The sequence below is a fragment of the Nannobrachium achirus genome (assembly GCF_963921795.1).
Source record: "Nannobrachium achirus genome assembly, chromosome: 21".
NCBI classification, from domain to species: domain Eukaryota; kingdom Metazoa; phylum Chordata; class Actinopteri; order Myctophiformes; family Myctophidae; genus Nannobrachium; species Nannobrachium achirus.
In genome coordinates, this window is record NC_137828.1 from 42460212 (window position 1) to 42481447 (window position 21236).

The 21236-nt window shown below is 41.5% G+C and overlaps 1 protein-coding gene across 1 annotated transcript in view; it reads left to right on the forward strand.

The window, feature by feature from the left end:
• The first annotated feature begins 10299 nt into the window (after positions 1–10299).
• slc4a2b (solute carrier family 4 member 2b) overlaps positions 10300–21236 on the forward strand; it is a 40693-nt gene continuing 29756 nt past the window's right edge. Inside the window, exon 1 of the mRNA XM_080752274.1 lies at positions 10300–10489. Coding sequence (XP_080608400.1) covers positions 10466–10489 — 24 coding nt within the window. The 5' untranslated portion in view covers positions 10300–10465. The remainder of the gene's footprint in view (positions 10490–21236) is intronic.

The window sequence follows — 21236 nt, forward strand, 5'->3', positions numbered from 1 at the left end:
GGAGTGTTGGGCTTCATGGCAGTGTAATATCTTTATCAATATTGTGTCAAAAGCAGAAATAAGTCGGTTCATGGTTTGTTTGGTACTGTCTGTTTTCTGTACTCATGTTACATGATTGGATTGCATGTTCTCTTGTACGTCTCTTTACAAGGAGGAAAACAGATGAAGGTGGCTGCTACTTGTGCTGTGATTGGCTGAACAAGCCTACAGTATAGTCCCAGTGGCAGATGCTCTGACACTGGGCCATGGCTTATTGATTCACATTATGGATATAAGGAATATCACATTGAACACTGGTTCCATGTATGTATGACTGATTGTGTTGACAGGCAGTTACCGCCTTCCTGTTTTCAAGAGAGAGTTACTCCCACATGAATACAGAATAATGTAGCTGTAGCCTTGGAGGATAACTCCACCTCATGCTCTTTTGTAATGGCACCATTGGACTAATTCCTTTTGGTCTTGCCAGATATTATATAATAAGCTATTTCAAACCATTAACCACTTGAACCTTAGTATAACCTATTGTTGGGCAAACATTCAGCGAAGATGTGAGCATTGTAAGCTTGTAGATCGGATATGTTCAGCGAAGATATGTAGTATAGAACAAAAACAAGAGGGGCCCCTCGTATAGAGACCTTGGGGACTCCGGTCAACTAAGTATATAGGGCTTTAGTGGTTAAAAAGCCTTAGATGGGCAATTGCACATGATTGGCATTAGATCCGTTAGATGTTTAGAATGCAGAAAGGTCCTTTTCCACGCTCCCTAACCCATCATTTTGGCCGATGCAAGATCACTATTCCAAACGTTTTTTTTGTTCAGATCATTATTGTTATCCCCGATGCATGTTATTATTACAAATGTGCCCTGAGGTACCTAAGCCGGTTCCCATGGTTCTGCTGTCAGGATCCTAGTTGTTCTGTAACCTTATCCCATCGCCGCCTCTCTGCCTCTCCCTCCCTCTCTCATCCACAGTGGTGCGGTCTAGATTTACTGAGAAACCAATCTGTGAACACACACCCAGGCCAGTTAAAAGCACTCTCTTTTTTTGGTCAGCTTTATCAGTTGCGTGGCGGCAGCTCAAAGGTTGTAAATTAGCCTTAAGTTATTTAATTCATTGTGGTTGATGATGATGCTCACATTGGTCACGAAAGCACTCCCCTGGGAGTTGGTTCAGTGTGAGGAAATGTCACATAAATCTAATCAAAAAGGCACCTGGGGGCGTGCAAACCCTGTCTCTTGTTCCACGCCTGTCCATTCCTGAGATATGAAATTTTGTTTAATTTTGACCTCGTCCTTGGTGGCGACCTTTTGACATTTTTGACCTAAATGTTAATAATCAGTCTAATGCTAACCAAATGAAAGTCTGCCCATTCCTTCTTGAGTTTGACCTTGATGTTGAGCTAATTTAGAGTTATGAATTACTTACGATGTTGCAATAACACTTATGATTTAGTTAATGTGTTGCAATAACACTTAGATTTAGTTAATGTGTTGCTATAGCACTTGTGATTTAGTTAATGTGTGTAAGTTATGCGAGGTGGATGGTTCCTGTCAATCCTTCTCATTCTCTTCAGATTCCTTATATTATTTGATTAATAAAGAAAAACTAGTGTAATTGAAGTAATCGAGAATGACATAGGCTACTGTAGCATATAGAATGATATACCATGATATAGCATGGCAAGTTTGGCATAGATGGTACAATACAGTTACAGTAGCATCAAGTAAGGCTGGGCAATATATCAAAAATGTATCGATATCGAGGTATCAATATGCAAGGTACAGTATACATAACGACGGCTTGAAATGAGGTATTGGTGTATGTGTCAAATGAATTATTAGACACACTATGCATGGATTGCATGCACGTAGCACATGCAAAAAAGCATTCCATCTGTTATCAGGTGTGGTTATTTCAAACCATTGTTGGAAAATGGAAATAAGGCATTTAATTTCTTTGTTCTATGTGTATTGTGCAGTGTGCATGCATGGATATGTTATTCATTATTTGGGTTAGACAGGCATGGACCTAAAGCTGAAAAATATTAAAAACAATATAATGCAATTGTTTTTACTAATATCGTGAGTAATATCGATATCAAGGTATTCAACAACATTATCGAATATCGAAGGTTTTCCTAATATCGCCCAGCCTTAGCATCAAGTATATAAAAAACATAGAATTTGTTTGTACCAAGTCAAAAAGTCATGTTACTGTCTTGCTCAAATTGCTCTCACACACAATCAACTAATTTCCCAACCATCTGGCCTTCACTGTGCAGCTAGCATGTAATCTCTTGGGGCAGTTGACAGACTGTACTTTTAACTAAAAGCGGGCCTATATCTTAGCAAAATCCCACTTGTAAACAAGGTCATTGATATGATTATGCTTTGGCATCAGCGAGGCTAGTCATGACTTTGATAGCCACTGCCAAGAGAGTCAGGGTGCCTTTGACTGAACATGATTTCTTGTGGTGTCATTGCAAAAGACATTCACAGTCTATAATTGGTGGAGGCAGGGAGTCCTTTACTTTGCTTTTGGCCAATTTTTGAATGAAAACCAACCCTTGCTTAAGACACTCGCCAGTGAAGAAACACTGGCAAGCTTTTGGTGAATTGAAGCCAGGATGAAAAAGAAAGAAAGTCCCAAATAGTACCATTAGCATATCAAAGGAAAAGGCTTGTGTTTGTTCCACGATTCAGGGACATGTCTTATCAATATGTTGACCCCTATTAAACTGTTACTTTTCAAGATACAAATGCAAAAGTAGCAGATCTACTATAAGTTTTAAAAAAAAGTGTGTCATTTCTCAGTCACAAGCACTGCTTTGCCTTTTGTTTACATTGCAATGGAAATGGAAAGAACTGTAAGCTAATGAGCTTGCTTAATGCAGGGCCAGCCATAGCTGAGTGAAGAGAAGCCGTCTGGGATAGAAGGCCTCTGGTTTGACCCTTGACCTGTTTGGCCCAGTCTGAGTCCCTGAGCGAGCCGGTTAACCCCTAACATCTAATTCACCTTGTCAGGGTTTATGGCCTGCTCGTTAATGTATATAATCTACACGGATTGATTGTCCTCTCAAGACTCAGTAACGCAATCAAGATGATCAAGATACAGTAGCAGCGGCTGCATCTACTGTAATATAATCCTATTACTAGTCTACTCTTCTAGTGAAACTATTATCCTCTGCTACATTCCAGTGGTGTAAAGTAACTAAGAACATTTACTCAAGTACTGTACTTAAGTAGTATGATCAGTATGATCTCTTTAGTAAGCAGTCATTTGATACACAGGACAACAAGCCTTTCTTAATTGCCCATTAATGTCTATATTTATACACAGATGGATTGTCCTCTCATGCTACTCAGTAGCAAAATCAAGATACAGTAGCAGCGGCCGACTGTATCCACTGCAATATGATTACTTGAACTCTTGTGGTTAAACTATTATGTTCTGTTGCATTCTGATCGAGGGGGGGCAGGTGGGCACGTGCCGCCACTCGCTGCCACTTATCAAAGCGTCCACTCCAACAGCAGCACTGTGTTATCTTGCTCTTATCTGTACTACAGTAGCTAATGACCTTGGATGGCGGTGAGGAAGTGCTGCAGGCCCATTATAGTCCTACACTGATGAATGGAGACATGCTTTTTATTGTTTACACTTGTTTGTCAGAGCGGTCATAGTAGCCGCTGTATGAATCATTCTTTCGTCTTTATTCAGATCAATCCTTGATCTTCCGTAGACACAATACGACTTGCGATCTAGACCAGTGATTCAAACTTTTTCATGTTATTAAGGACCCACAAAATCTATTCTATTGTAAAAATATTTGGCCGTGGACCCGGTTTCTGAAAATGTTTTGTGGCAGGGACCCCCTGAAGAGACGATTTATGCTGGATAAATTCTAAATGATTCAACATTTTCCAAACATTTTTTATATTTTTCAAAGATTTCTAAAATATCAGATGTACAAGCTCACAGCGTGGCAATAAGTGACGCTTTGTGAGCTTGTATATCTGATATTCTTGAATAGCCAACACATAAAATATGGATAAAGGGGTTAAAAGATGCTGTATTAAGAAATTAGGCTAGCACCGCCTGGAACCCCTCAATGACTACTGAGGGTCCCCAGACCCCACTTTGAGAACCACTGATTTAGACCATATTACTCTGCAAAGAATTCTTATTAAACCACATTGGCGGGAGTCTCGGAATTCTGTGACCCACACTGACCCCCGATATTAATTAAAATTCTAAAATCTATAAAACACTGTCTTTAGGGATCTACAGTACTTAACATGTCACCCATGTTTGAGCTCACTGTTTGTTCACTTCACCCTTTTGTTTCCAAAGTCTGTGTAAACTTGTGTCCTCCCCAGGTTATGCTGTTCCCCAAAAGCTGCCTGAGTCCCAGTTGGAAGAGAAGGGCTAAAGTCACACCTCTTCCACACGTTCCAACATTCACCAACCTCTTCAGCAGCGTGAGCCATGAGCAAGCCCAACTCCCCCAACCTGGTCTCATCAGTCACACACAGTGTAAGTACACACACGCATGCGCGCACGCGCGCACACACACACACACACACACGCACACGCACACACACAGGCTCATGCTCCAACATTCCAAGTTCCAACATCACATGAACCATGTAACTGTAAGGCAATATTGACAGTTAAACAAAGTTCTAATTCGCTTTTTCTCATACTGACGTTTGTTGATTGACATTTCATAGATATATTTATCACATACAAACACAGGTGTGGTAAGCTTGCGCAGATTGGTCAGCTGCCATATCTTCCCTAGGGGTTATATGGCATCTGAATGATCTGCTCGAGCTAAAATAGTACCTGCCGTGAATGAACTGTCATCACACAAGCATCCTCCCTGCTTTAGTAAGAACCAACCATGTCAAGCATGTCAAACTAAACTTAGGCTGCCGCCAAAAAACATGCTTGCTGCAAATGGTTTAGTAGAATTCTCAGCTGAGGAGACACATGGAGTATTGATATCTTATGTTACTTTCTAGTTTTCTTTTTGAATCGATAAACCATTTACGGCAGCTAAGTGATAAAGTAAAATGCATTTGGCAATGCCCTAGTGGAATTATCCTACTGTGTGTAAACAATCTTTAGAAATAAACACACACACACACACACACACACACACACACACACACACACACACACACACACACACACACACACACACATGGATTAAAGTTCTCTGTTGCCATTACTGATTTCAGTCATTTGGATTCCATAGAAGCCAGCATGTCTTCTATGAAAGCATGTTTTGCGCCGGAAAAATCTGATCTACAAGCTCACAACACGTCACGCTGCAAAGTGTTGTGAGCTTGTAGTTTGGCTATTTTTGGTTATTTGTTATTCTGAGATTAAAAAGTATTTGTAAGTGGTCAAACTAGCACTAGAAGTTTAGAAGCATCTTCCAAAGACATCAGTGGTCTCTGAAATGTCATAGGATATGCCTCAAATCTCCAACTTCTTCATCTGGTTATGTAGAACAGCAGCAACATAGGTTTAGAACGATAATACATAAACATCATCATAAAGTTTCATTCATGAGATTTTATTTATTTATAACTAGAAGCTCGAGACGGAGCCTGGCATGCTCGGAAATTATGTAAATAGGGAATGAATGCCCCACTTTTAATGCAAACACCATTATACCTGTTGTCATAGGACCCGTTTTGACCATCTGTGTGCATTTATGCCCATATATGGAGATATATGTGTCTGTGTGCGTCCATTTTATGCCCATATATGGACATCTCTGCATCTGTCTGTGTCCCTTTATCCTCATTATCCTAAAGGAGTTCGCTATAAACAATGTTGTCAGTAATGCCCTTGTCATTATCCACAATGAAAACTTTTACAACCTCTGGAGAAGGCTGTGTAGAATTGCCCATGAGCGAACACAGGTTGAGGCAAGTAGATGCCAACTCGTTCATTCTCTTGGCCCTGACCCTTATTGATGGTAACAGAGAAAGCTAAACGGATAGGGAATCCAAAATTTTATGAAGGTGAAGGGAAGCTCACCACTGTCATAGTGAGGTATTCTTGGTAGAAAGATTGTTTCACTCCTCTTTGTGCCTACTACAATCTCACAGTCAATGACTCTGTTCATCATTTGCATTACCACCATTCTGGTGCCATTCTTGAGAGTGCGGCCAGGACCTACTTGCAGGTTTCTAAGCAGCATGAGGTCGTCCAGGTCCAAATATGGCTTGTGAGGTCAGACTTAACACTTTGTAAGCCGGGCTGTACTTGCCCGTACTTGTCCGGACCACCCAATGCGCCGCCCGTACATTCCCGGACTTTTGATATAAATGATATTTATCAAAAAAAAAACGATCGGCCATTCTTCTCTGTGTCTTTTTGGAGCCATCTGAAATGGTTAACATCCTCCTCACTCCTTTTCTGGAAGTGGGTGTGCTACTCGTAGCATCCAGCAGGCCGCGCCGTTCACTTACATTCTAGCTGCATGGTTGGCTCAGAAGCCACTCCTTCACTCCACGGAGTAGAAAATCAACAAGAAGCACAAACAACATGGCTGGATTACAAGCGTCTAGGTCTCTGTACGTGGATCGCGGACTCAATCACGCTCGGGCGCCGCTTCCCTATCGCTCCTTTCCCTGCTTCGCCGCACGGAAACGAATGGAGGAGATCTCCCCGCCGCGTCTGCTGCGGCGGGGAACGTGCGTGCCAAATTTGAAGCCGGTGGGACGAACGGTTCCCGAGATATGCGGATTACATACATACATACATACATTTCATACACACTCAGAGATATTTTTGGTTGACTCATAGCGTACGTGATGTCAGAGCCTTTTATGAAGTGATGTCACAATGATTGAGCGCTTGCTCCGGAACAGCCTGATGTCAGACATCATCTCCGCATACGGAGATTCCGAACCTTTCGCGCTGGATCCGAAAAAACCTGTATCAGGTCGGGTCGAGGCCTAGCTAAGAACGTAGGTAAAGGTCTGAGCTATCTGTGTGCGAAATTTGGAGTCTATAGCACCAACCATGTGCTGTCGGGGCTCTTTCATGCGATTCGGGCCCAAATTCCGAACCTTTCGCGTAGGCTCCGGAAAACCGCATATCGGGTCGGGTCGAGGCCTAGCTAAGAATGTAGGCAAAGATCTGAGCTATCTGCGTGCGAAATTTGGAGTCTGTAGAACCAACCATGTGCTGTCAGGGCTCTTTCGTGTGATTTGCCCAATTCGGCCTCGGCTTCAATTAATAGTCAGGAAGGATGATGTGCACTCACTTACCTGTTTTCCTAATGGCCACATATTTGTCTCACGTCACACACATATCTCTGTATGCTGCTGGGTTTCCCTGGCATCAGCTCTTCTTTGAGTCTTTCTTCCTGGCATTGAGAGTGTATGTTTTGGATTGTGCTGTTCTTTCTGCACTCAGAGGAGGAGCTGGCACATACAGATCTAGTCACTGTCTAGCCATGCAGCCAGCTAACCCTGATTACGTACACACAATGAAGCCTAAGGAATGAAATGAATACATTTTGAAACTGAGAACGGCACACAAAAAAAATCCTTTTCACATTATTTACCTCTCACACGGACGGAGCAATGGACGTGTTTCAACTAAACGGGTCTTTGTGTGCTGGCTATTTTCTCAGTTGTTTTCTCCAACCGTGCACCTTGAGACTTTTGTTTAACCTGGAGTGTTGCGGGCATTTTGCTTTGCAGTGCTTTCTCTCGGCTATACATTTTGAAACCTTCTTACTGTTACTAAGTTTGGAGGTGGGGACGTCCAAAAGTTGCTCAACTGAAAAGGCACCCTTCTCCTTTTTATTTTCTTCAGTGTGTCAATCTTGCCAGTGCTATACATACAGTACACACAAAATGATTAGACACTTGGACATGGCATTCTGAAGAAGCATGCATACTGTAATTACATGGCTGTAAACTGGCCCAGTGGCCGGCCGGCCTGCCTGCTTGCCTGTGGTACGGTCAGTGTCACTGGCCAAAGAAAGCACCGTTTCTCTCCCTCAAGGGGTCTCTCTCTCTATCAATAAGATCATATTAGTGGCGCCGTTACGTTGCTGAGGCAAACACAAGACCTTTTTATAGATCTGTTTAAATTGATACAGGTCTGGTTTTTCCACAATAAAAACATATATATTATAAACATATAGATATTTTTTTTTCTTCAAATGGCAGGAATGTATATAGGGCTGAAGTGGTTAATGTTTTGTATAAATAATAAAAATCTTCAAAGTAAGTACAATTTAGCCTCAGCTAAAAGGTCCTGCGTTCGATTCACGCCGGGGGACCCTGTGGGCGCTGGGGGCGGGTTTTCTCCTCCACGTAATCAGTGCCCAGTGCCCACACCCTAGGTGGGGTTTGCGAAAGGGCCTTTCTGTTTGGAGTTTGTATGTTCTCCCCGTGTCCCCTAGGGTAGGTACCAAAACATGCAGTAATCCTGGTCTCTATAATGCCTCCCCCTGGCCAGCCAGGGCACCTGATGGAGGGGAAAGGAACTGGTTGGAACAATGTGTTCCTTCCACACGCTACGTCCAACCGGGGAAGCTCCCCCTGTCAGGGGATAAGATGCGGCCTGCGGCCAGAAGTTCAAAATGCCGTTCAATGAAAGTCTAAAGTGATTGCTACAGTAAAGCTCAGGAAAGCGGCGTCCTTACAAAATGGGATCACCTGCTGCACAGAGTAGCAGTAGCCTACCTCACCTTTATTTAGCCCTGGCAATTATGATCCCATAAAATTTGTCATGTCATGCTTTTATTTTAGTTGCACGATCGGCATGTAATTTTCAGTTTAATTTCTTTCTCAGCTGCCATAAAGATTTATCATTTATCCACATGGATTAAAGTTCTCAGTCGCCACGAATCATTTGGATTCCATAGAAGCCAGCTAGTCTTCTATGGAAGCATGTTGCGCAGCGAAAATGGCTGATCTGCATTCTGCAAGCGAGAGGCTATTTTTGGAGCGGTGGAACAGCCCTCCCAATTGATAGCTTTGTGTGTCTCCGTCATGCCCTGTCCCCCTGTCCCGTTCAGCATAAATAGCTGCAATACCGCTGGGTGACCAGAAGTTGTGCAGCCTAGACACACCTGTACTGTACTGTACTGTACTGTACTGTACTGATAGGAACAGATTGAGAAGGGCACTGTTGCGCAGCCTAGACACACAGGGTATACAGTAGCTGCTCAATTTCACCACTCCACTTCGAACCAATGGTTTGATTTTGGTTATTATTTTAAGATTAGGGCATTTGTAGTGGTGAAACTCGCAATATGTTCAGAAGCATCTTCCATAAAATCTTAAAGATCTGGGATATTTCATATAAAAGCAAAGGTTAAAGCCTCATTCTGTGATTTAATCACCTGGTTGGCAGTATGTAGATTTTATCATTTTAAATATTGTGTTTAGGGATGTTAACAATTAATCTAAAATCGATTAGTTGCCATTAAGAAATTATTCGATTAAATTAAGATTATTTTTTTTTTAAAACCCACTTCTCTTCTTTTTTTTCCTTTTTGTTTTGCTAGTGAACTGAATGCAGAGTTGAGGTGTTAATGTTAAATACTGTACATCAAGGCAATTATGTTTTCCTTTTTGTCATAAATAAGGCTGCTTATCAATTAATCGATTCATTGATTGATAGCGTTATCAACTTTAAATGAACCCATTTAGACTTAAAGCCTGACCTAAGTTTTCATAAAAATATTTATATTTATTTATTTTTAAATTACAAAACAATTGTGTTGCTGCAGTATATACTACATAGTAGTAACAACAACATAAAAATGTGTTCCCGGCCTGAGGGGTAAAAACACAAAAAGGGGTTCCCGTCCTTAATGGGATTATTTGGGGGGGGGGGGGGGGGGGGGGCTCCTTTAATACTTTCACAAACGTTTTTACAGTTTCTTATTCAGACGGTCAGCCATATTTTTATTTCAACCAGAATATGAATTGGCCATGATGAAATGCATGATAAATACTAACGTACAGCCTGGCCATCGATACACCCACGTCAGATAAAACTGTTTGCTGTATGACAGCGCCTTAGCTGTCATCGGCTGTTCTCTTTGCTTTTCCTCTCCCAAAGTTAATCATTATCTCCATAACTATGTGTATATGTGGGTTTGTCTGTATGTGTGTATGTGGAGCGCCCGCAGGGAGAGTTCAGATAAACCCTCTGTTTTTTTGGATGAGCTGAAGTTGTGAAACCAAGTGATAGCCCCTTCCTGCCATGAAGAGATTCCCTAGTCATGTGACAAGAGTAACTTGAAGTGGAACGGGGAACCGCGTTGACTCCGTTGAGGTCTAAAAAAAAAAAGAAAAAAAGGAACTGGTCATCGTGTCTAAGTAGATATTTTTATCTTTCACCCAGGAAAAGCTAAAGTCCTCACCCTATATTTAGCCCAGGTCGAAGTAACACAACCTATATGGAACTAGATGGAGTTTCTCTTCACATCAAAGGTGAGTTTGTACTGGTTAAACACAAGAACTTAGCATAATGGGAGGATTCACCATATTGGGAGAATACTAAGTATGTTTTTTTTGGTCATTGGACCTTCTCCTTTCGTAGCAACGGTATTGAATCTTTCCCCTCTGATTGTCTAGTCAGGCTTTCAAACAATCTGCTGTATGTCACGATACAGTATGTCATAGTCTCATTAGATTATTTACAGTTGTAGGTTGTACCCACTCGTACTGAATGAATGTGGTCCTTGAGTAAACATAACGCGTAACATTAACTTAGCTGGTTGGTTAATTCCCTGTCCAGCTCTTCCTGTGCATTTGTTGATACACACGTGCTGCTGTGTGGGCTTGTGACACGCTATTGGGTTCCCATGAACTGAGGTAATAATTACTTCTCAGTGTTATCTTAAGGTGTCCTGGATTACTGATGCTAGGAGTCTGGAGCTCACAGGGTCTCTCTCCCTCTCAGCAGGAGAACACTGTGTGCCTCTGCTAAAACCTCATCCGTGGCTCGGGAGAAGGTCAGGTAGTCAGACCATTTGTAACAAATATTATAGGCTATTTATGAATAACATTGCTTCCTTTTTACAACCAGCAGTTTCACTCGTTCTGGTTTTTCAACGTGACTTCGCCACACTGAAGTTATCAATTGGATTTAACAATCTTTTTCTACAAGTGCAAATTTTGAAAAAAATTACTTTTTGGGCAAGTGGGCTTGACCTTTGGGCAAGTGGAACATGACCTATACTTGCCGATAGTCAAGTGCCTCTGAAACCTTAGTGTCAACCCCTGGTCTGTATAAATAACCACACCAAAATACAGCTTCCTTCAGCACTTACTTCCCCCAAACAGCCCCATTTCTATTTCCACTGAATTGCACGCCCTTATCAGATGCTCAGAATTGGTAAGAAATCTGATGTTCAGAATCCGATACTGATGGAAAGATTATTATATTCCATATGAATAGACAGTTTTCCCCAAAATATTAAAGTACTCGCACACAAGAAATGAGTCCACACCAGATGTAAGTCCGTGTTCTGTTAGTTGTAATGAAAGAATAGTTCAAATTGTACAGTACAGCAAGTATGTTCACCCATCGTAGCTTCTCTGACTATACAAAACATAATTTCAGAGATATATGGAGTTACAGAATAAAAAAAAGTAAAAGTGCTCCCTGTCCCTAACACTATTTTACTTGCAATTGAATCATACTACTGTGACTCATCTAAAACAGTATTTTTAACCCGACAGGGGTCTTCAACGTTTTCAGGCCAAGGACCCCTTAGCTCAGAGGGAGATACAGCAGGGACCCCCACTACATATTGTATAAAATTGTGTTGCAGATTTTCATCGATTACATAGATAGATTCATAGACTTGTTTGACAGCACTGTCATCAGTACATGGATTTGGATTTGATTTAACTACAAACAATTGTCGATACTAAGTAAACTTGACCTTTCACTCTGTACTTGGTCTGCTCTTTTTTACCTCTACACCAAACCTATTTTTGGCTTAAGTTCTCCTCAGAATAGGGATGTGAGGGTTCAAGTTGTTAATTTAAAAAAATAATCCTATCACACAAAGATTTGGCACCCCCCCTGTTATAACTATGAGGACCCCCCGTTAACTCACCCACCGCTATTTTTAAGACCCTTCTAATGGTCCACACCGCCAGGATTTTGCCTACCTTTAACGTGGGCGCGCGCGCGAATCCATTGCGCGATGGTTCACCGATTGCATTCACAATACGATCCAGGCACGGTAAGCAACAAAACACTACAGCCTTCCATCGCTCAAAGCGAAACCTACTGAGCGCCACGCTGGTGTTGCACAACATTGAACCGGATGACATTTCGGCAGACAGGATACAGGCGGCGTTGTCCCGCCCCCCCCATTTCCGTTCTGGAACATCCAGATCCGTTTTTTGTGAATAGGGCCGTTCCATAGAGCGCTATGGACGGCGAATCGGCGATCATACTTTTTTGTTTTATAGTTATTAAAGCTAATTGATAACTCGTCATATTCGTCATAAGCAGAGTGGACCCATAAATATAGCTCGTCAAACTCGTCCTATGCAGTGGGTGAGTTAATACCTGAGGCCGTTTCTACATGTCAAGGACCCCCGAAATGCTATATATTTGGCAGTGGACCTCCTGATCTGAAATTTTGTGCCAGGAAAACCCCAGAAGAGAAGATATGTGTTGAGAATTAAGCATTTATCAAACACTTTCAAGAAAAAGATAATGTTCAAAAATAGCAGCTGTACAAGCTTGCTGTGTGGTACGGAGTGCTGTGTTGTGAGCTTGTAGATTTGCTATTTTTTCGCTAAAATATAAAATGACAGATACTTTCCTGGTTTTAATGGGTTAAATAAAATGTTTCTGCATGAACTGCAAGTATGTGACGACGAGTGGGATTTCAAGCTCCCAGCGCTGTTGAGGTTTAAATATCGATGCTCTAAGTGTGTCTGTGACTAATATAGAACATCCATGTAATCACCATCTCTGGAAATGAGAAAAGAGAGATTAGTTTAAAACCAGTCAATGGTCTGCAGGGTTGACACTAACGGTTGCCTGACTGCCCATGGCAAGTAAATACAACAATCAGGCAAGTGGGGTTTGCTTTCAGGTTGCCTGATGGGCAAGTGCATTCCATCTACATTAAATATTATAGGCTATTTATGAATAACATTGCTTCCTTTTTACAACCAGCAGTTTCACTCGTTCTGGTTTTTCAACGTGACTTCGCCACACTAAAATTGGATTTAACAATCTCTTTCTACAAGTGCAAATTTTGGAAAAATTTACTTTTTGGGCAAGTGGGCTTGACCTTTGGGCAAGTGGAACATGACCTATACTTGCCGATAGTCAAGTGCCTCTGAAACCTTAGTGTCAACCCCTGGTCTGTATAAATAACCACACCAATATACAGCTTCCTTCAGCACTTACTTCCCCCAAACAGCCCCATATCTATTTTCCACTGAATTGCACGCCCTTATCAGATGCTCAGAATTGGTAAGAAATCTGATGTTCAGAATCCGATACTGATGGAAAGATTATTATATTCCATATGCATAGACAGTTTTCCCCAAAATATTAAAGTACTCGCACACAAGAAATGAGTCCACACCAGATGTAAGTCCGTTTTCTGTTAGTTGTAATGAAAGAATAGTTCAGAGTTCAAATTGTACAGTACAGCAAGTACGTTCACCCATCGTAGCTTCTCTGACTATACAAAACATAATTTCAGAGATATATGGAGTTACAGAATACATTAGTCACATTCTGATTGGACAATTAAACATAACAATGGATATCAGATGTTTTCGTGTCGTTGGGCCCAGTAGCAAGGCCAGATATCATGGCTTGGCAATATCATTTTGTTATCCTGTGTCCTGGGCATTATTTATGACCTGCAGCGGACAGATCTCACACATCCATAGACCATTTATTTAAAGGCAGGTGCTGAACTTTAACTACAAAACATAGAAGCTGATAATAAAAGTTGGCACACTGTTCTATTGTAACAATAGTTGCGAGGCCTTGTGAGCATGTCGGTCGGCCATTTTCATAATTTCTGCCTCTGATATTTCTCAATACATTTTTCACTTTAATGTATTAAAAAGGCCTTAAATTGTCACTTTATAAATGTGCAGATACCCTGAATACACTTATACTGTGTGTTAGTTTGTTTACTGTTGAGTGAGAAAACAATGTTGCACATTAAGCTAATCATCTGGGGACCCCCCCTGTCCCGTCCACGACCCACAAATGGGAAACAGCAGTTTAGACAGTTAAACTTAAGATACAAAACGCGAATGCCTTGCAGGACGATAGTGTTGGGACGAGCTGTGTGTACTAAAATAGACCCCCGGCTCACAACGCTTTGTGGACCATCATGAACATCCCTTGCATTGCAGCCCCAACAACAGCTCCTATATTATTTTCAGGAGCATTGCAACATCCGCTGCCCCGTTCTCCCCTTCCCTTTCCAAGTGCTGACTGTGTGGGATTTGATCCTCTACTGTACGACACGCGACACAGATGATAACTCTGGCCTCTCTCTCTATATATATGTAGCCTTGTACAGTGCAAGTCCTGCTGTGCCCCCTGCACATGTAGGCCTACATTTAAATGATGTAATGTTCACATCGGCTTGGCTGGCATGTTGGCTCACAAAAGATTCCTCACACACTTTGTTGAAATGGTTGAGATGAAGTTAATGTTTTGTAAGGACATGATTTCTGTTTCCTATTTCATAGAGCTCAAGCTCCATGTGCCAGATTATGTTTTTTTTCCCCCTTTCTCTTCAGGGTTGATTTCCTGAATCCATCAATATGATTCTAAATGGGGAACTAGTGCAATTTGTACCCGACATGCTCCCTCAAGGGCACAAGTGGAGAGACTCGGTAGCCTACTGTAACAGCTAACCTTGAATCACCCAACATGATGTACTACAGTAGCTTACCTTGAATCACCCAACATGATTATTGGAGCCTTATTCTTTAAGACTCCACAACCTAGCACAGTTTAGGACGGGTCACAGTGCCTTTGCTGTGGAACAAACTGAAGTTATGAAACAAACTCCCTTTGAGGATCAAAGCTATAAGGAGTTTTAAAAACATGCTTAAGACCCACATACCTTTTCACTGTAGAGGACTCCTAGGTTCACTTGTTGTTTTGTGGGTTGTGTGTGAGTTTAGTTTCTACTCCCTCCTGTTGTGACTGAGTTCTTGTTGTCCTAGTCTAGTCTTCTTTGTCTTATGTCCTATGCTTTTCTACTTCTTTCCTCTTTCTGTGGACTGCGCCCCGGGCCAGTGTAATAACTGGACGGGGGGGGGGGGGGGGTGTACTACAAATCCCGAAACTATGAAGAGAACCTATTATTGATCGCCCATTTTACCTAGGGGCTGGGTGAATGCTGTCACAAGACACAAGCCTAAACTCTCTGTTCCGCATGAAAGGTCTAGATGGCATTGAGAGGAACGCTTTGATCAGATTGTACAAAGTGGCTTCACATTGCTGCACTTTTGACATGCCACGGTAAGCTTTACTGTAATGGGACAGAGCAGACTGAATGCTGAGAATCTCTGCGCATTGCTCAACTGTCTGTCATCCACACACTCTTTCACTGCAACGTTTCCCACCTTGACGTGCCTGCCGTTTCTATTAGCGTGCTCTCCCCATATCGATGGGGTCACTGTGGTAGGCGGGGTTCCTGAACTGTCAAGCCCTCCTATGAGACACCAAGTTGACAAAAATGGTACCATTTTATCATTAGCATTACTAATGCTAATGATAGTAATACTAATGCTAATGATAAAATGGTACCATTTGTGAGGACCATTTATATGACGATTGGTTGAAAATGGGTGACGTTGTCCTTTAAAGGGATAGTTCATCCCAAAATAAAATATATTATTTTCTATCGATTACAGCAGTTCCATATGGAGACACAAAGGAGACTCTTTGTGTCTCCATAGGGAACTGCTGTCGATCATCAAAGTATTGTCTTAGGAATACAAGAAAGACAGAGGGGGTGGACTATGCCTTTAAAAGGATCCCTGGCTAATACGACAAATATGCCTTAATACATTATAATTGTCCTCTATAACTACAATGTAAAATTAAAAACACCTTAAATATTTTATTTCTTCTAGAAATAGCTAATCTTTCACTCAATAGGGGAATTGCCTGTCGCAAGCTGAATGTCATGTGTGATCTATCCCTATGGAATTTAGGGCAGAATACCACCTGATTTCAACCTGATTTCCACCAACATAGATCCTGCCCACGAAAACGGACATCCTGGATTAATTAGAGGGGGTCCAATCGAGGTCAGATAAATATAACTAGTCAGATATGTCCCGGAATATAACCTTACATGCTCATATTTCTACTAACATTACACACAATAACAATAATCCTATAGTCCATATGACGTCCTAGTAATGACGTCAAGATCATCCCTATATGGGCTGTGATCTGGCCTAGTTCTGAACGTCACCGGAGTCACCGGATGACGTTATCATAACGTCATCATGACTTCATTTGGCTTGCAGGGATCAGTGCCACAAGCAGTTTGTTGGTCCAGAACTGACAGATGTTGTTTTAACTCGCTTTTTTACGGAAAACTTTAGAATGCAACCTCCACACATTATACTGTCCTGGTGGTTACTTAACCCTGTTTCTTCACATTTGTCAATATTAACCTCTGGAAAATGTGTGTAGCACAGCACAATTCAGCTGCATTGTGAAAGTGCTCCAAGGTTGTTTGACTAACAGCACCTTGGTCAATATTTAGGCTTAACATGTGGCCAAAAGATGTTGAGATTAATGTCAATGTTGCCGTCATTGTTCCCGGCTGTTCAAACACGACATGTCCTTTCAAGCAGCCATTTGTCCTCAAAGGCTGAACGAGAGAGCCTTGTTTGTTCTGCCTCTTGCCACAATGGGCAGATTGGCGAAGGTGGCAGGCGGGCGAGATAGGGTTCTGATTAAATCATCACGAGGGGTTTGATAAGCGAGCAGGGGAAGATATCTCCTGCTTGCCGTTCTTAATCGAGGTGTGGAGCTTCCAAACTCCAGTGTTGCCATGGTGGACGCCGGCTTGGATACATTTTGCTGCCGAGTGCGATTCCATTGATTCCGTTGCCGTCACTTTGCCATGAGCGAGGTAAGACACGCGTGAAAACGCTTGCTCAAGGAGGCATGCAATTGCTGCAGGAAGTATGGGCCTGATACCAAGAATCAGTTGAAGTGTTATTCATTGTTTTTTCATCTTTTTGTAACTGCAGGCTCACCTTTGTCCGCTGTCGCAATGGGTCTGGCCAAACATTCTGCCCAGGTCTTGTTATTATTGCACATGCGGTTTCGGCTAGTGGAAAATTCTTTCGCTTGTTTGAGAATCCCTCGCATGCCTCCTCCACCTGTGGAGATTTACTGTGAAACCTGCATATGAATGAGAGCCCTCTGTAAAAATAAACCAGCAGAGAGTACAGCTAGACATCAGCTCTCCAGGGGATCCATGCCCTTGAGATGACATGTGTTTTCAGAGATTCCTAAGTAAACTTCGAATTAAAATGTGGATATACGTTTTTTTGGGGTTTCCTAAAGTAAACTTCTAATTAAACGTTTGACGTGTTAAGGGGTGAGGCATTGATTGATGATACATACTTAAAGCTTGGGTTGTCTTTGTGGAGGTGTATTTCTTTTTAAACAGGCTCTATTTTTGAGTTTTGACTTTGACAAACTGATCATTAGCTTGAACATAATTGTAATGATTTTGCATCGGAATAGCTGTACGGTTTCAGGCCACTCTGGTTGTAATAATGCAGTAAAAGTGACACTTGTCTGCATTATATGAGTAATCCCTGCAGGTTTATAGTATCGGTTGTCTAAATTGCCTAAATGGTTTAATTGCATGGTTTGATATGTGTTTTGTAGGTCAACAAGTTTAAGTGCGAGTCAGTGCAGTCAGTTGCCCTTTTTTGCAGTCTCAAATGTTGAACTGTCAAATACCGCAAATGGCTAAGATTTAACAGGGATTGGAAACTTGGGTCAATATTGAACGTGTGCCTGACAGGCAAAAATAGGATTTGTGTCACAAAGACTCTTGCTCTTCTATAACACTCTGCAGCAGTATCTTTCAAAGTCAGAGGTTCTTTTCACACCTGTGTGTGGCATGTACTGTATATACACAGTGTGGGTTACATGAGCCAGTTTGAATTGGTAGCGTAATACTGTATGTAGGTCCTCAATCGTTGTTTCAACAGTGAATGAAAAACAGTAGCTTTTGTGCATCAGTGCACTGTGGCTGGCAAAATATCTCTAGACAAGATAATAATACAGTAATTAGAACAAATCCAGCTGTGAATCTCATTCTTCATCAATTAATGTGAAGATTTGTATGTGTTTAATTAGTGTATGGAATTATCTGAAAAGAAAATACTAATCTCTTTGAAAACCAACTTGAGTAGCTACACCTTAAATCATGCCATGGACCCTCTAGCTGAGAGAGAGATGAAGCACTACATATTGTATAAAGATTTAACTTTTTCATAGATTTCCTACATAACCTCATAGACCTGTTTGACAGCAATGTCATCCGTGCATGTTGGATTCATGTTAAGGTGTATTTTCAACTAACATACTGTAAACTGTCAATATTTAATACCTTGATCTTTCACTCTGTACTCTGTGTGCTTGCTTTTCCCTCAGCACCAAACCTCTACAAACATCAATTATGCTATTTTTTTGTCTAAAGTTCTCCTCAGAATATGGATGCTAGGGTTCAAGTGGTTAATGTAAAAAAAAAAAGAATCACACAGATTCGGGTCCATATGGCACTGCATACATAAATGTATAGGTTGGACCGCTGTAGATTATAGACAACTATAAATGGTTTTAGGACACATTAAGACCACAAGTTATCTTTGAAATACACGTGGCGTTTTCCACAGCAGAGTGAATTGGCAGGCAGCTTATAGCTTGAGGTGGGAGAAGGCCTAATTGCATATCATCGTGTGTCTTTTTGGGTTCGACATCCCGTGGTGATGGAGATAAGGGATTCAACGTATAGATGACGGTATGAGAAGGATGAGAGGGAGGGGCGTCAAATTAACCTTGGCGCCTTGCGCTCCCGGCGGCGTCGGCGACCCTTCCTATGGCGGCGCCTCAGGGAGCCAAGGAAATAGTTGCGCGGTCAAGGTGACTGCAGGGTAGGCGTGTTGGCGAGTAGTGTTGACAGATTTTGCGGGAGAAATAAGCAACCAGGTCTATAATATGAAAACAAGCCCCAAAAGAAGCAACTAGGCCACATGAGCACTTACCTATATTTGTACATCTATATAATTATATTTATATCCTACAGTATATACATTGGCTATATTTGAAAATGGACAATCTACAAGCTCACAACGCACCACGATGCGACGTGTTGTGAGCTTGTAGATCTACTATTTTCAAAAAATATTGGAAATATTGAAATATTTTGAATATTTTTGAAATATTTGAACACAAATCTGGTACGGGGCTCCCTAGCACAACATCTTTTCAGATGGGTGTCTGTGAGCAAATACATATTAATTTGCTGGTCCTCCTCGATATGAAAATGTTTGAGAACCACAATAATTAGAACATTTGGAAAAAAGCCCAAATAAGTGACTACACTTTGAAAACAAGCCCTAAAAACTGCAACTAACAATATTTACGTGCCAATTTACAGAAAAACAAGCCCAACGTCGCTTCTATTAAGCAAACATGGCAACACTGTCAACAAGAGTGATTCCACCTGCACCGCGTTGTGATAAGGAAAACCTTAAGGAGCCCCTTAAGGTTATCCTTATAACAACACCTCTCAAACAGAGCGGAGCACCACATGGGCTCTCGGTGTCCTGCTGAAGTAAAATAGATCTCCTAACAAACCACACGATCGGGTGTTATATCATCCTAACCACAGAAAAAAAATTGTATATATATTAACTGACCAAAACACGTTTCCAATAAATGGATCGTTTTCAAGAAGTCACGCCATGAGAAAGACTACTTGTATATCTTGTCCTTGGACCAGTGCAGGCAAGGGCCGTACAAGATTTCCTTATGATAAGATCTCCCTCTAGTGGTCCTTTAGGTGAATGCATATTCATAGATTTGCCCCTTAGATGGACTGTTTGAATCAGTGAGCATGTTGATGAGCATCATGTGAAGTTATCATCTGCATCACAGATGTAAAACTATTATCGCTTTGGAAGTCGTTTCTCTGCAGTAGTTGTTGCCACCGTCAGGTCGCAGTTACTATCAAAACCACCACCGGCTGTCTGTCAGTCTGTCCGTCACATGTCACGTCACACTTTTGCCCCAACTCATAAATCACAACCCTGATTTCTCACATGGTCCTCTTCTAGCTCCACCATCAGGCTGATTTTTGCAAAACACATTTTTGGACACTGCTCCTACAGATTTTGGCCTAAAGTCATAAACATGGATCTGTCCCATTTCCCATATTCCCTCCTGAATGGCTACGATTGCCTTCTAAAGTTTGTGTATGTGACCTGGCGGTCACTTATCTCCCGATTAGGGAGTCTTACTGGTGTATATAAAAGCCTTTTAATTAATCTGGGCAATTAGTATAAACATTTCAAAATACACGGCGCCGTCCTGTGTATAGTGATCACATGGTAAACAGGAAATGTTTTAAGTTGACAACAAGGCTTTACAAAAAGGGAAGATATAATATCTCTGTTTTCCTCTGCTTCCTTCTCATCTATGTAATAAAAAGAATATATTGTTTCTGTCAGATCACTGGAACCCTCCTTATATCCAAAACTGTTACTTTTCAGGATTCCAATTCAAAAATGGCAAAAGTTGCACATCGACAACGAACTTGTGGATCTGCTACTTTTGATGCTTTTGTGTGACGCTGTAGGGCATCACACGCATCACAAGTAGGGCAGTGGTTCTCAACCATTTCAGGCAGTGACCCCCCCAGAAATAATCATATTTTAACTGGGGAACCTTCACCCTGACAAACACTTGTAGGAGTTCAGGTTTGACAAATGGATATTGTGAAAATTGATAATCTACAATTCTGCATGCTCACAATGACTAGTAAAATTTGACAATAAAATCCTTTGGGAAAATGAAAGACAAAAAGGTTTCTGCCCGACGACAGCACGATATTATGTTGCATTTGAACATGATTAAAAGAAAACCCTTTTTGGCAGTATTGGTATTTGGTTGTCA